General features: G+C 41.3%; 1 protein-coding gene across 8 annotated transcripts in view; it reads right to left on the bottom strand.

Moving 5' to 3' along the window:
- BDP1 (B double prime 1, subunit of RNA polymerase III transcription initiation factor IIIB) overlaps nucleotides 1–13,650 on the bottom strand; it is a 44,070-nt gene extending 30,420 nt beyond the window's left edge. For 7 of the 8 annotated variants that reach the window (XM_015849967.2, XM_015849971.2, XM_015849969.2 and 4 more), the window contains exons 1-9: nucleotides 13,429–13,650; nucleotides 10,580–11,123; nucleotides 10,156–10,265; nucleotides 9,424–9,483; nucleotides 8,918–9,058; nucleotides 8,259–8,392; nucleotides 7,388–7,482; nucleotides 6,737–6,791; nucleotides 5,958–6,101 (exon numbers count right to left, since the gene is read on the bottom strand). In XM_015849967.2, the coding sequence (XP_015705453.1) occupies nucleotides 5,958–6,101; nucleotides 6,737–6,791; nucleotides 7,388–7,482; nucleotides 8,259–8,392; nucleotides 8,918–9,058; nucleotides 9,424–9,483; nucleotides 10,156–10,265; nucleotides 10,580–11,123; nucleotides 13,429–13,586 (1,441 nt within the window). In that variant the 5' untranslated portion in view covers nucleotides 13,587–13,650. The remainder of the gene's footprint in view (nucleotides 1–5,957; nucleotides 6,102–6,736; nucleotides 6,792–7,387; nucleotides 7,483–8,258; nucleotides 8,393–8,917; nucleotides 9,059–9,423; nucleotides 9,484–10,155; nucleotides 10,266–10,579; nucleotides 11,124–13,428) is intronic. The other variant, XM_032441489.1, reaches the window with a different exon arrangement.
- Between the last annotated feature and the right edge of the window lie 65 nt (nucleotides 13,651–13,715).

Below are 13,715 nucleotides of genomic sequence, written 5' to 3'. Positions count from 1 at the left end.
CACACATCAGTGTCAGTATATTTCAAGGAAACAAGCAAGCTTCAGCACTAAACATGTTCCACACCTGGGACCACACTTATGAGCATAAAGCCAACAAAGGACAGTTATCAAGTGTTCTTGTTCCTATATTTTTTACTGGATTATGAAGCCATTTTTGGGTCCAGTAAAAACAGGCACTGATATTTCTAAAGAGAATTCTTCTATCTCTGCAGAAAGAGATAGTCATGGCTGCAGAAATTATGTCAGGAAAATTTTTATCAATCGAAGCATGTGATTTAACAACTCTTATTTTACATAAGAAAGATTAAAATTATTATCTGGCTAATAATTCATAAGCTCTCTACTGGATTTAATGCATTTCTAAAATTCTGCTTCCTACCACCAAACACTTCTTCCCTGTTCCTTTTATTACTCTTACACTTCTTACCCTCCAAGTAATTCAAAATGTAGGAGAAATAGAAAAACATATTCACATTGCTTATCATGATGTACATTAAACACACTATTAAGGTCTGGCAACACCTGTTGGGGTACTAAGCTGTCTTTGTAAGGATTTATGAGTGCATACAGTAGTTCTGAATAGATGGAGTGTTCTAGAATAGCTGAGTTAGGCCTGTAGGTTAAGAGTTAGTGGGCGGGGGGTTTAGGTAGGTGTGTGTACAGGTTCTCTCGCGTGCATCAGGTTTTGAGTAGCGGGTGTACGCATCTGCACGGGATTTAGGATGGTATATAAGGAGTGTGATGCAGCAATAAATTGAGAGAAGACATCATGGCATCCATGTTTGTGCCTCTCCCCCGGACAGTCAAGGTGCTGGTAAGTCGGGTTAATTGGCGAATACATCAAGTGGTGACTCCCAACGTGATAAGTGTGCTTGATTTACGATTGAGGAGTTTGCTTGTGGTGTGAGTGTAGAAGTGATTGTTTCTGGTTTTTTACAGAGTTTGGTGTTCGAGTACTCGAGGAAGCAGCTGAGAGAGCAGCTGGGAGAAGCGGCCAGGAAGCAGCTGAGGGAAGCGGCTGGGCGGACAAGAAGGTCCGGGATAGTGGCTGGGAGAAGCAGCCGGGAGTGCAGCTGGGAGAAGCGGCTGGGAGAGCGGATGGGGAAGGTCCGGGAGAGTATTTACCATGGCGGCAGGATCCGTTAAAGAGACGGTAAAGATTTTAAAGGTGCTTGCGAAGGATGCGGGGGGCACATTGTACTCTAATAGCACAAAGGGGTTCATCCAATGGATTTTTTAGGGGGGGCTGAGTGAGTCAGCCGCAAAGGCTATGGACCTGGATAAGGTTCAAGCCGCAGGAATGGAGTTACCATCAGCTGCTGTAGCTGAATATTAGGAAGTATTACTTCTCGGAAAGTGTAGTCAGGTATTGGAATGCACTGCCCAGGGAGGTGGTGGAGTCACCGACCATGGGAGTGCTCAAGAAATGTTTGGATATTGTGTTGATGAATATGATTTAGCTGGGAAGTATTGGTAATGGTTGGACTAGATGATCTTCCAGGGCTTTTCCAACCTTGATAATTCTGTGATTCTGTGAAATGAGTCTGCTCCTCAGCATATCCCTGCTTGGGGGGTGCTACGAGCTTGCTTTTACAAACTTCATGGTTCGCAAGGTGTGTGGATTGCAACTGCGGGTGCCGTTTATGGCTTACGAAGCCAGGGAATTCAAGCTCTATAGCTCCGGGGAGCGTTTTCAGCTGCTCTCTGATGTTCCATCTCAGGAATGCAAAGGGGTGATAAAGGGAGAGAAGGAGGATGGTGTTGATTCTCTGGAGTCAGCACAGGCCTTTTCAGTTACTGAGAGAAAAGCCTTGGAATCCATGTTTGCAGAGGGAGATGATTTGCCTGAGAGGCTGTTAAAAGTATTTTGATGGCTTTCGGTTAATTCTAGGTTGTTAGCTCAGGCAGTTAAAATTCAAGCTGCACAACAGCAGTGGGAGTGTGATTTAGCAAAGCCCCTTAATGATCCGGTGCACGATTGGTATATGACTGTTAAGAACTTCAAAGAGATCTTCTCTTTCAATCATTAGAGGGGGGAGGGCTGCTTGTACGCCCCAAGGTATGGGATCCTCAGGGCCGGCCCACCTGGGAGCCTTTGGATTGGCAGCTTGTTAAGGAGTGAAGATCGGTAACGGCCACGTCAGGCTTGGCAAGTCCCGCCTGCCGAGCTCTATTGGCCATGATACAGATGGAGCTCAGCACCCCCTTTGATTGGCATAGTGTGAACAGGGCAGTCCCATCACCTGCCCAAACGATGCTTTTTGAAAGTAAATGGGAGTTGTTAGGACTGCCCCTATCTGGGTTTCAGTATGATATGTTCGGCCTCATCTCTAAGCAGAAACTAGTATCCAGCTTTCATAGTGACTGGGACTGTGTGCTTCTTACTGATTGGTATTGCTTTGTAACCTGTTATACTGCAGATAACAATGGTGTGACATAATGGGAGAATTTCTAGCATTTCCAATGCAGTCTCAGGAATTAGAATTATTAGGCATTATCCAGGTTATTGTGTGCTTCTATTTTATTAATAGATTGGATGTGAACCAAATAGGATCTGATGTTACCAATGCTGGAATCTACATGAATAGTCATTTGATGTATTAGTAATGCTCAGTTATGATGCTGTTAGCCTATCAATTAGCCTTTTCTTAATTGGAAAAGACAAAACCTGGAAAGAAATCTTAGGTGAAGGGGATGGCCCTGTATCATAGAGTGATCACTTCCTTTCATCCCACTAATCAGGATTGTTAAAATATGACCATGCATCACAAAGGCGCACACTAAGAGAACTGATTTTAATGGCTTATTCTGTTTTCCAAGCAGGTGTTCCACTTGGGCTCTGTATCATGCACTGGCCACACGGATATGGTGTACAAATGGAAAATACCCTTCAGACTCTGAGAGAAATAAAAGCAGGAGAGAATCTGTGATGGGTGAGAAAGGTAAAGTGCACTTTGAAGCAGGGGACGCTCTGCTGGCACTGCCTATTACATCCACCGCAAACACATTTTTGGCACATTTGCCCACTAATAATGATTCTATCTGACATGCAAATTCATAAATTTGTACGACCATTAATTACCTATTAGTATAAAAGTCATGGTTGTGAGCACTCTAAAAGCATTTGTTGTACAAATTTTAGTGATCATTCAAAATCAATATATCAGAGTATACAAAAGTTGAAGACTTTTTTCTAACCAGTTACAGATTAACACAGAATGGGACCCTTTAGAGATTTATTTTCAGGTTGCAGTAAAAATGTTTCTGAATTTCTGAAAACTGGATTTTCTCTTGATGGGGAACTTTTAGGTTAAAATTGGTACAAAACTCCAGCAGACTTCTACTGTTGATGACAGAACGGCTGCTAAACTGTTGTCTCTTTGGTACTAAATAATGGAAGGGCTTAATCAAATTTGACAAGGAAGAATGTCTTTAAACTGTTCCTCTGTTTCTGCCTGGATTCAACCCATGTCTCACACCCCCCCTCCCCCCGCCCATGCTGCTGTTCTACCTTCTGCCCCTGATGCTGTGATGCTGGCCATGCTTCCTTACCCCCCCCCCGCCATTTTCCCGCCCCCCTTCGTTCATGGTGATGCTGTTTTTCTGTACTGCATCTTACTTCTTTTTGCTGTTGTTGCTGACAGTTATGTTATGATTTCAGGTCTGGGCAATACTTCTGGCCCAGACAAAGATGAACTGGCAATGCTTTGATCAACTTAAGACTGGTGTTATGTGTTATTTGTCAGATACCTGATACTAATTTGTCTAATGCCTCACTTATATTAGTTATGCAGGAGGCTGCCCAGCCCTACATTAAATTTCTTGGCCATTTCTCAACTCAATGCAGGAACAGCTCAAAGAATGAAATGCTACAATTGTGGGGAGCCTGGTCATGTACAGAGGGACTGTAAAAAGCCTGAGCAAGCAAATAAAACTGCTCATACTATTCCACATTGACCCTGTGGATCTGGCCAACGCCCAGTCAGTACTACAGACTGACAACACTGTGACTCTTATTCCAACAGTTGTCACGGGCCCCCTTCGGGACAGGCATAAAGCTCTCTTATTACGATATCCTTCTATTACATGGATAAAAATTTTGTTTTTTCCAGGACTTGCAGATGCTGACCATGCTGGGGTGCTTAACATAATGGCATGGATACCCTCACCCTCTGCTTTATTTCTACATGGCAAATGATTAATTGCTTTTCATTCTTTGACTGGACCTGGCATCAAGGACCAAATTGGTGGATTTAGGACATGACCAAAAAAAAAAAAAAAAAATCCAAAAAAAACCACCAAACCATTGTTACCATGCTTAGTGGATACCAGAATTGATGATACTATCATTAAATCCTAATTCTGCTATAATAGGAGTTAAGGGCTACGTCATATGGTTGGTCTATGCTTAGTATCCTGCACAACAGTACCGACCAAGTGATCATCAAACGCATTAATCAGACACTGAAATTACGGCTAACGTGGTTAAAGGAAGGGGGAGACAAGAGTGATCTGCCAAGGGTGATCTGACTACAATATTGCAATAGGTGCTGGTAGTGCTCAACTAGCCAGCAGCTCTGGTGTATCTTCTTGGGGTTCTGGTGTTGGATGCTCGAATCTTCTAAATGACACCTATAGATCTTCTCACATGGGGTCGAGGGTATGCTTGTGGATACCCAGTGGATTCTTGCCCGTCTGGTCTGGCTGTGGTTGCCAGCTGCTGCTGCCTCTACTTCTGTTCCTGCTGCTGGAAGTGGGCCTGTCCTAGGTACTATCTTCGTAATACATGCGTGACTGCACAGCTTGCTTGCTGGCAGAATACAAATCGCACTTCCCATGCACTGACTGATATAGCTGATACACTGAGTTCCATTGACACTGGACTGACTCAGACTAATATGGCGGTGGACTTTCTGCTCACTGGACTGGTCTAGGTTGTGCTGAGATGGAACAACACCTAGGCCTGAAAGGATTCTGCTGTCTTGACTTCAGTGTGAATGCAGCTTCGGCCATAAGCGAGATCCAACAGGAGGTGAAGGACAAAGCTGATTCAACGTTCCAGATAATCAAGGACAAGGACTGGGGTTTCTTTTCCAATTTGTGTGACTGCTTTAGTAGTTATCCTGCTTGCTGTGTGTTTGATTCTTGTTATAGTTCATATTGTTCACCATGTTTTGGATCAGGCAGTTAATTGCCTTCTCACAGTTAATTTAGTTTTAAATGCACCACATGGAGATGACTATCAACCACTATCAAGGTGTGATTCTGAAACATCACATTAGCAAAGGGGGGAGATGCTGGAGTACTGAGCTGTCTTTGTAAGGATTTATGAGTGCATACAGTAGTTCTGAATAGATGGAGTGTTCTAAAATAGCTGAGTTAGGCCTGTAGGTTAAGAGTTAGTGGGCGGGCGGTTTAGGTAGGTGTGTGTACAGGTTCTCTCGCGTGCATCAGGTTTTGCATAGCAGGTGTACGTGTCTGCGTGGGCTTTAGGATGGTATATAAGGAGTGTGATGCAGCAATAAATTGAGAGAAGACATCATGGCATCCATGTTTGTGTCTCTCCCCAGGACAGTCGAGGTTCCCGGGATAAGTCGGGTTAATTGGCGAATACGTCAGACACCGTTTCTACATTCAACTTTAATACCCACTAGGTGGTCTCTCCTGCCCAGAGAAAATGTACCTCAAGAAATGGGCTGCTACCAATTATTAAGATAGGACACAAATAAATTGTCTTAACTTGCACAGGGGAGGTCTAGATTGGAAGGATTTTTCCAACCTCAATGACTCTCTGACTTATTAACAAGCTACACCTAAAGAAGAATTATACTATAAAGCCAGGATTCTCTCATTATGTCTAGAAAAGGGAAGACAGAAATTCTCTACAGGATTTTACTTCTGCTGGCAACATCTTAATACCCATTGGCCTGTAATGCTCACACGTTCCTTTGAAATACCTTTAGGCTTCTTCCTAGGCCTCGGTGGCTTCTTTTCCTTTGGCTTCTGGCTCTTCACAGTCTTCTGCCTCCTCTTTTCCTCATCTGCCAAGACCTTCTCAAGAAGCTGGGCGAACAATTCAAAATCAAAGGGCCGCTTTTCTTCTTTCGGATTTAAGCAATAAAATAGGAAAAAAAATACATAAAATCAAAGGTGAGAATTTTTTGTCCTTTGTGAAATACTAATTAATATATTATGATAATAAAAAAAACAGAGGTTATGTAATAAAAATAAAAACAAAAATAATTGTATAGCCAGAGCGCCCATTCACCCTGGGTGTGCTCTGCATTTCTTTCTGTTTATGACTACTGGCCTACCTGCAAATGCATTGCCTGGCATCACCAAAAACCTGTCAGAAGCTATTTTGCTTCTTTATGAGCAGAACACATGCTAATTCAAGACTTAGTCTCTCAGTGAAACAATATACAAGGGATTTAAAGATTCTCAAAACAGTTTACAAGTAGTAACTCTGATAAATAGGACCAGAATGATTAACTGAATATATGTGGAAAAATTATATTAATGTAAAATACTAAATACACAGAAAAGCAAGAAATTAAACCCCAAAGACTTTACTGTCAACCAAACTTTTCATAAGAAACCTAAACTCAACTTCTAAACTCAGCTATGATCAAGAAGCTTAGTCACATAGTCAGCTTAAGCAGAGCAAAAACTGACAGTGAAAGAAGATAACTGCTAGTTAACCGACTTACAGTAGGGTGGGGTATGCTTTACTTACTGAAAGCCTTGTCTATCCGCCATCCATTTGCTTTTTCCTCACGTTTGAACTTGTTCTAAAAAAAAAATTTTAAAATGGCATTGCCTTTTTCAGTAAGCAAGAAGTGCTGTACCATATCTTGTTGCATAACAGATCAATATGAGCCTTCTTCAATGCAACAGAATTTTCTACAAACCAAAGCTGTAAACACTTGCAAACATGCTCACAGAACACGAATTTGCCACCTGCTTTTAAATGTCAAAACCACATTTGTTTTTACCATCAGCAATACATATCATCACTCAGTTTATAATTCTTTTCAACATCTTTTTTTCTTATTTCTAATCCAGGCAGAGTTTGAAATCCTAGAGGACAAATACAAAGGCACCATAGAAGAACCTCATTGTTATGTTCATTAGTCTTTTCAATTAAAAATAAAGACAAGGCAAACTGTGCTCAAATAGGTAAGATTTAGAAGATATTCTGTTCAGAATTCATGTCAGTATATTCATAATTGAGATTCTTATCTCCTGGAAACATTAAAATATAATTTCTACAGAGACGATTAGCACTAATGTGATCAGTACTAATAGGAATCATAGTAACAGAATAATAGGAATAGAAAATTGAAACAAGATGCGTAATTGTTGCATTAAGTGCTTTAACCTATACCTTAATTTCTGCTCTGGCTCTGTGAGGAAACAATTGTCCAATCAAGGAGAAGTCCGTTCCAACCATACTGATAGCTAAAAAGAACATGTCTGTTTCTGGGGAAGAAGGAAAAGATACATAGCTATACATACACATAACTGCACAATATTAAATATGTTCTGTAGATAGCTAGTAAATAAAAGTTAACTCATTTCAAAGTGCTAGTGATTACTGTTATTATGAACACAACCTCAAACAGGAACCAGGCAAATAACACCTAAAACACACTGTTACTATTCCTTGTAAATAGGGTAATAGCCCATCCCAAGAGCAGCACAGTATATTCTGAAGCTAACTTTTCCATATGAGTTATTAAAAAATGATAAGAAGTTTTGCACAGTGCTGTCAGCCATGATCAGCCATGATTCTGTTATAACAACAGAGCTAGTTATAACAGAAAAACAACAAAACAGAAAAACATATCTTCTGTATGCATTAGAAAAATATAATGTAGAAACAACTTATTTCCGCCCATGCTGGAAGAACCCATTAGAAGAGTTGCTAAGAAAGGCTACCTGTTCCATACTGAGCTCAGATATCTTGATAACCCAAGCCAAAATTACCCATCTGAAAAAGGCAAGCATTTCCATGGTATCTAAATTTCCATAACAGAAATAGTCATGAGTATCCTACAAAATGCACTGGATTTCTTTAAACATTCCTATTTTCACAGACAAAAATCAGAGCTCTGCTTGTTTAAAGAACTTAGGTGTGGAATGTCAGGCTTAAGCAGATCCATAAACTTCACTGGGAATAAAATTTGTTAAGCATAAAGCACTGGTGGAAAACATCTTTGTGCTGATGCAAAACATGAAACCAAAGGTACACCCACCTTTATTTGACCATGGTTTGGTATAAAAGCTTTTCCTGAAGCTGGAATATGTAGTTGTAGAGCCACGTTCAAAAATAGGATCATTTTCTTCTACAACACAGGGACCTTTTGTTCTTAGAACTTCTACAGTTAAACTACAAAAGCAAAGACAAAAGGCATTTGACAAGCAAGATACACATATAACATTTAAAGGCCAACTACTTAGACTTTTCCTGCCATAAGTCAGGATGCATTGTTATCCACTGTAACTACCTTACTGTTTATTTTAATGGAAGAATGTGGTAAAAAGCATTAGATTACTCAGACTGTGCAAGCAAATTTGGTTTTCCCTTTTTATTAGATATAGTACAAAGACAGATAATTAAAATATCTTTTAAAATTAAAATCACCTTAACAAACATTCAGCCCTCTTACAAAGCATGACATCTTCCTTGCTATCTCCTTCCTCAAAACGTGTTTTTCAGAGGAAGTTTGCCACTACTGAGACACAAATAATTGTTGCTCATATATTGCTGTATATTTGCACTGTCCTCTATATTAGCACAGCTCAACTCTCATCACATCATACGCTTGGGTCTCCCTCACTCAAACAACAATCCTATCTACAAAAAAAAGAAGCATCTAGCACCTGTTGTCCACGAGTCAAACACAGAACTTACCTCTCTTCATCCAGAATAATTGAACCATCTTCGGCTACTTTCACACGAGGAACTAGAAGTGGACCATCCTGACCTTCCTCCTCATTCTCTGCCTCCTCCTCATCTTCCTCTTCATGATCGGGAGTACTTTTCTCTTCCTGTCTACAATATTAAATAGAAAAGTTGTATGACTTTTGGTAGCACTCCACCAAATTGTTGCTCTGTAGGCCAAATGCTCAACAATTTAATTAACCACTTAAAATACAACCCATAAACATGTCAAGCTCATGCAGACTCTGAAATCTGCTTTTCATTCTGTTGTGTGATGGACAAGTTCAAAATTGTAATATGAAAAGCAAGAGGGTCTTTTACAAAACACTCTCACAGCTTGTTTTAAAGAAGGGCTATGATATTGAAACAGTAAATGAAGATGTAATGTTATTAATACTACTACATTTACACATTCTATTTTCCAATATCAGACGACTTTTTTTTTTAATCTAAGTACCTTCATCTCTAAGACTTACTCTTTCATTTGACCCAGAGTAGAACTCTTTTCTGTCCTCTTCTCTTCTGCTAACGAAGACCTAGAATTTTTAAGAGACGCCAGTTTATACTGATATATTTCTGCTTCATTCCCTCAAACCCACTTTCACTGGATAATGCATAAACAAGCAACAAAACATAAACTCTGATTTTCAACTCTTTCTATATCTGAACTTGCCCAGAGCAGCCTGATCTAATGGGTGGTAACCCTGCCCACAGCAGGGGGGCTGGAACTGCAAAGCCCCTTCCAACCTCTTCCATTTTGTAATTATTCTCCCCATCTGTACACATATACAGGATTGCCCCCCCCAACCAAAAGCAACATTTTGCCGTACTGAATCTCACTAGGTTCATGTGGACTCACTTCTCAAGTGAGGGTGACTGTCTTTTACATAATGCATTCAGAAGGTTGCACAACTATGTAAATTTATTGTGATATATTTAAGTGAGGGGTCCAAGGGAGGGAGAAACAGTGATCCTGATGGATCAGTATGGAATAAGGATGGTGAAATGCATATGATTGGAGCAGGAGACAGATGAATGGGCTATAACCAGTCATTACATCTAATTTCTATATGAAAGTGCTTAGAAGCTTTTGTTGCCATTATAATAATACTGCATCTGTGCTAACACTCCAGATTTGAGAATTCTCCTCATAATCATTAAACAGAAAAAGAATCATTCAACCCAGGAAGGAAAAAAGCCACACTTACTTCATTGGATTGTTTTCTGGTAGGTAGTATATCAAGTCTCTCATGGTCATTTTAGAGCGATCTGGTGGAGAACATCCTTCAATTATTGGAGGCCTGTGTTTCAACTCTTTCTGTATAAAAACAAAAAACTTAATTTCAACAAGGAAGTACTTTTCATTTCATATATAGCATTTGTTTGTTACGTACCCTAGTAAAATGAAGTTTGTTATTTTGTTGGTGGGATTTGAGGGTTGTTTTTTTGTTCTTTTCACACTGAACTGGTTAGTTTATGAAAAGAGTATATTTATCAGAGTGGAGACTACATATCCCTTAAGAGATTTACCCTCTCAGAGATATTCAATGCTTGGCAGAGCTAAGCCACATAACTCAGTTTGTGAAGGTCTAAAAGATGCAAGAAATCCCAAATCCCAAGGTAGAGGCTTACCATCCGCTCTTTCTTCAGCTCTTCTTTAAGCATTTCTCTTAACTTCCGAGCTTTGAGGATCCTTTCACGGTCAGAACATATTCGTTTCTCTTTCACAGGAGATGGTTTTGGAGGTAGCTTTTCCTCCTGTGCCACTGACGTTTCCTGTGTTGGTCTTTCCTTAAGTGGGGAGGGTAAATTTTTTAAGGTATCATCATTTTTTTGAGCAGCAACAGTTTGCTCTTTGTTCATTGATTTTTTTAGTGGGGAAAACTGTGGCACTTGTGGCACAGGTGTTTTCTTTTCACGTAGCATGGGAGACTTTGAAGAACTTTCAACATGACTTCTCTCTGATGGGGGAGAATCCTTCTGAAAGGAAGCACTGCCATCAGGAGCCTGTGATGCTCGCCGTTGTGGTTTTGATGCAGTATGCAGATCAGATGAAGGCCCAGCTCTGGGTTTGACAAGATTGGGCATAGTGGAAATTCGTTTTCTTCTCTGCGTGGGCATGTCTGTAGGTTTACTAGCTTCTCCAGCACCACTTGAGCTGTCAGTCTTCTCATCACTGGAAAATATAAGAGATTAGTCTGAAATATGGTAACAGATTTACAACGCTTGCTATCAAAACATGCTAATGCACCAAGAAGTATAAACATAGTACAGGAAAATATAACTGTATACAATAAGCCACAAATGATCTGTACAACACCTGCCACTTCCTCAAACTAATAGATATAAAAAATGGCATATTTTCAAATACTAAGTATTAATGCTACAAAATTAGTTGACCAACAATGCTAAATACACACCTTTCTCTTTTGCCCCTCTGTTTGGAGGCTCCGATCTCTTGTTGAAAATACCGTATTTCAAGGTACAATAAAGTTAACAGATGTATGTAAAGAAAGTATTCCACATCCACATCATGTGTTACAAATTATTAAAATGCTTTTAAAGGTACGCACAAGTAGCTTTATGATTTTTCACTGGAATTCATGCATTCCCCTAATATAATTAGATACAATCTTATCTGTGATCTTAATTTCTCTTTTAAAGCATGAATCGTTTAAGGAGTGAATGCATAAAAAATGGACGTCAGGGGGCAGCCTTCCTTGGAGACTTTCTTATTTAGGTACAGTTTTAATCTCTTACATATGAATAATTTTCAAAGCGCAAGCAAAATAATTCATCACTATTATCTTAAAACCTGTGAACAATTCTAGTATTCATCTCCTTGGCTGCTTCTCACAGTAAAGCTGCAGCAGAATTACAACTGAGTCATAAAGAGCTTTTTAACTTCACATGTCTTTCTTGTTTCTGTACCACCGACCACACCTATGCTTTAATTACCCAACTCCAAAAGTACTCAGAAGCAAATGCCTTTGGAGGAATAAATGAAAAGAAGAAGTTCTCCAAATAACCTCTCAGCATGTTAGTATACATCCTTTAATGGGAAAAAACATTATGTGTGATGGGCCCTGCTTTCCTGGAAAAGACCCTCGAGGGGAAGAAGTAAACGAACTCTTTGGTTTGATTTAGTTGCATGTGCAGTTTCTGCTTTGCATACTGAAGTGCCTTTATCTGAACCCACGCATTTTCTCTCTTTTACCTTTCCCATTTTCTCTCAGCTGTGTGGGGCTGAGCTGCCTACTGAAGTCAGCCCACAGTATCAGCAGAGACCACATTAGAAATAACTTTAAATTTTATGCTGAGGGAATTTTCTCTTCCCTGATAATCACCAAAACCAGCTCAGGGATCAGAAAACAGGAAAAACAGTACAGGGACAGACTGCAGAGGATAGGACAGAATGCTCTGGGTGGGGCAAGAAAATAGATAAGATGTCCATGTTTGCCATTAATTTTTTTTCAGAGCACAAAAACCGACATTCTGTAGTATCCCCCCGATTCCTAAAACTCAGATCAAACTGAGCACATGTCCTTCTATCTCCAGAGGCACCCAGGCAGCCAACCTTTAAAACACATCATCTATAGGAACAGCTTTCTATGAATCCAATAAATGCTTACACTGCAGTCAATCCCTGGGGCTGCCCTCTCCTATTTGCTTAGTGGAAGCCTTCAAAACCAAATGGAAGCTTCACGAATTCAGTGGAACTGGAACTGGGGAAGAGCAGATGTGGGAAAGAAGGTGGCAGCTCTCACCTGAGCCTCTACTGCCTGAATTTCCCCCCAGTCTCCCAATACCTGCAGGCTGGGCACTCCCTTCTTCCACCATCAATATCTGGTAAGCTTAGCCCTTCTTCCACCATCAATATCTGGTAAGCTTAGCNCTTCTTCCACCATCAATATCTGGTAAGCTTAGCCCTTCTTCCACCATCAATATCTGGTAAGCTTAGCTCTTCTTCCACCATCAATATCTGGTAAGCTTAGCCCTTCTTCCACCATCAATATCTGGTAANCTTCTTCCACCATCAATATCTGGTAAGCTTAGCCCTTCTTCCACCATCAATATCTGGTAAACCTGGCTAAATACTTGCATTTATAGTCAAAGCAAATGGAAGTCGTAACAAACACACCATTTAATGTCGTAAAGGACAGATTCTAAGGTTTTGATTGCTTTTAAAAGAAAATAGTCATGCAATAGGCCAAGCCAGCCATGTGGGAAGGTTGTTCTGAAGGGCAGTTAGAATGGAGACAGCTGTAGAGAGCTGTTCCTCAGCCCAACCTCACCGGGTACGGAAACCATTCATGATACTAAAGCATCCCGAAGAACAGTCATAGCGTTCCGGCATGGTGATATTGCCGAGTCACACAGCACACAGCGCTACTCAGCCCACAGGGGTGGCTGTGCTCACCCGGCCCACCCCGCCCTGCCGGCACCGGCACCGCCAGAACCCGGAGCCCCACGGAACCCACCTGTGGGCCCGGTGCTCGGCCGGGAGGCTGTCGGCCGCCGCAGCCTCATCCTTAGGAGCCGTGGAGGAGCCCTGCGGCTCCGTGTCCGCCGCCCCGGCCGCAGCCTTCCCTGCGGGCCGCACGTTGGGCCGCACTGCGAGGCGGGCTCGGCGGAACATGACGAGGTGATGGAGATGGGCAGCGCGGACGGGCCGGCTCACACAGACAGCGGCGCGGGGCTGACGTTATCACAGCGCGACGCATGGGTGGAGAGCTGCAATACAAGGGGCTCCTCCTCCTCATCCTCC

This window comes from Coturnix japonica, chromosome Z (genome assembly GCF_001577835.2).
Source record: "Coturnix japonica isolate 7356 chromosome Z, Coturnix japonica 2.1, whole genome shotgun sequence".
In the NCBI taxonomy this organism is placed as follows: Eukaryota; Metazoa; Chordata; class Aves; order Galliformes; family Phasianidae; genus Coturnix; species Coturnix japonica.
Note: the sequence above shows the minus strand (reverse complement) of the source record. Positions and strands in the feature narration are given on the sequence as shown.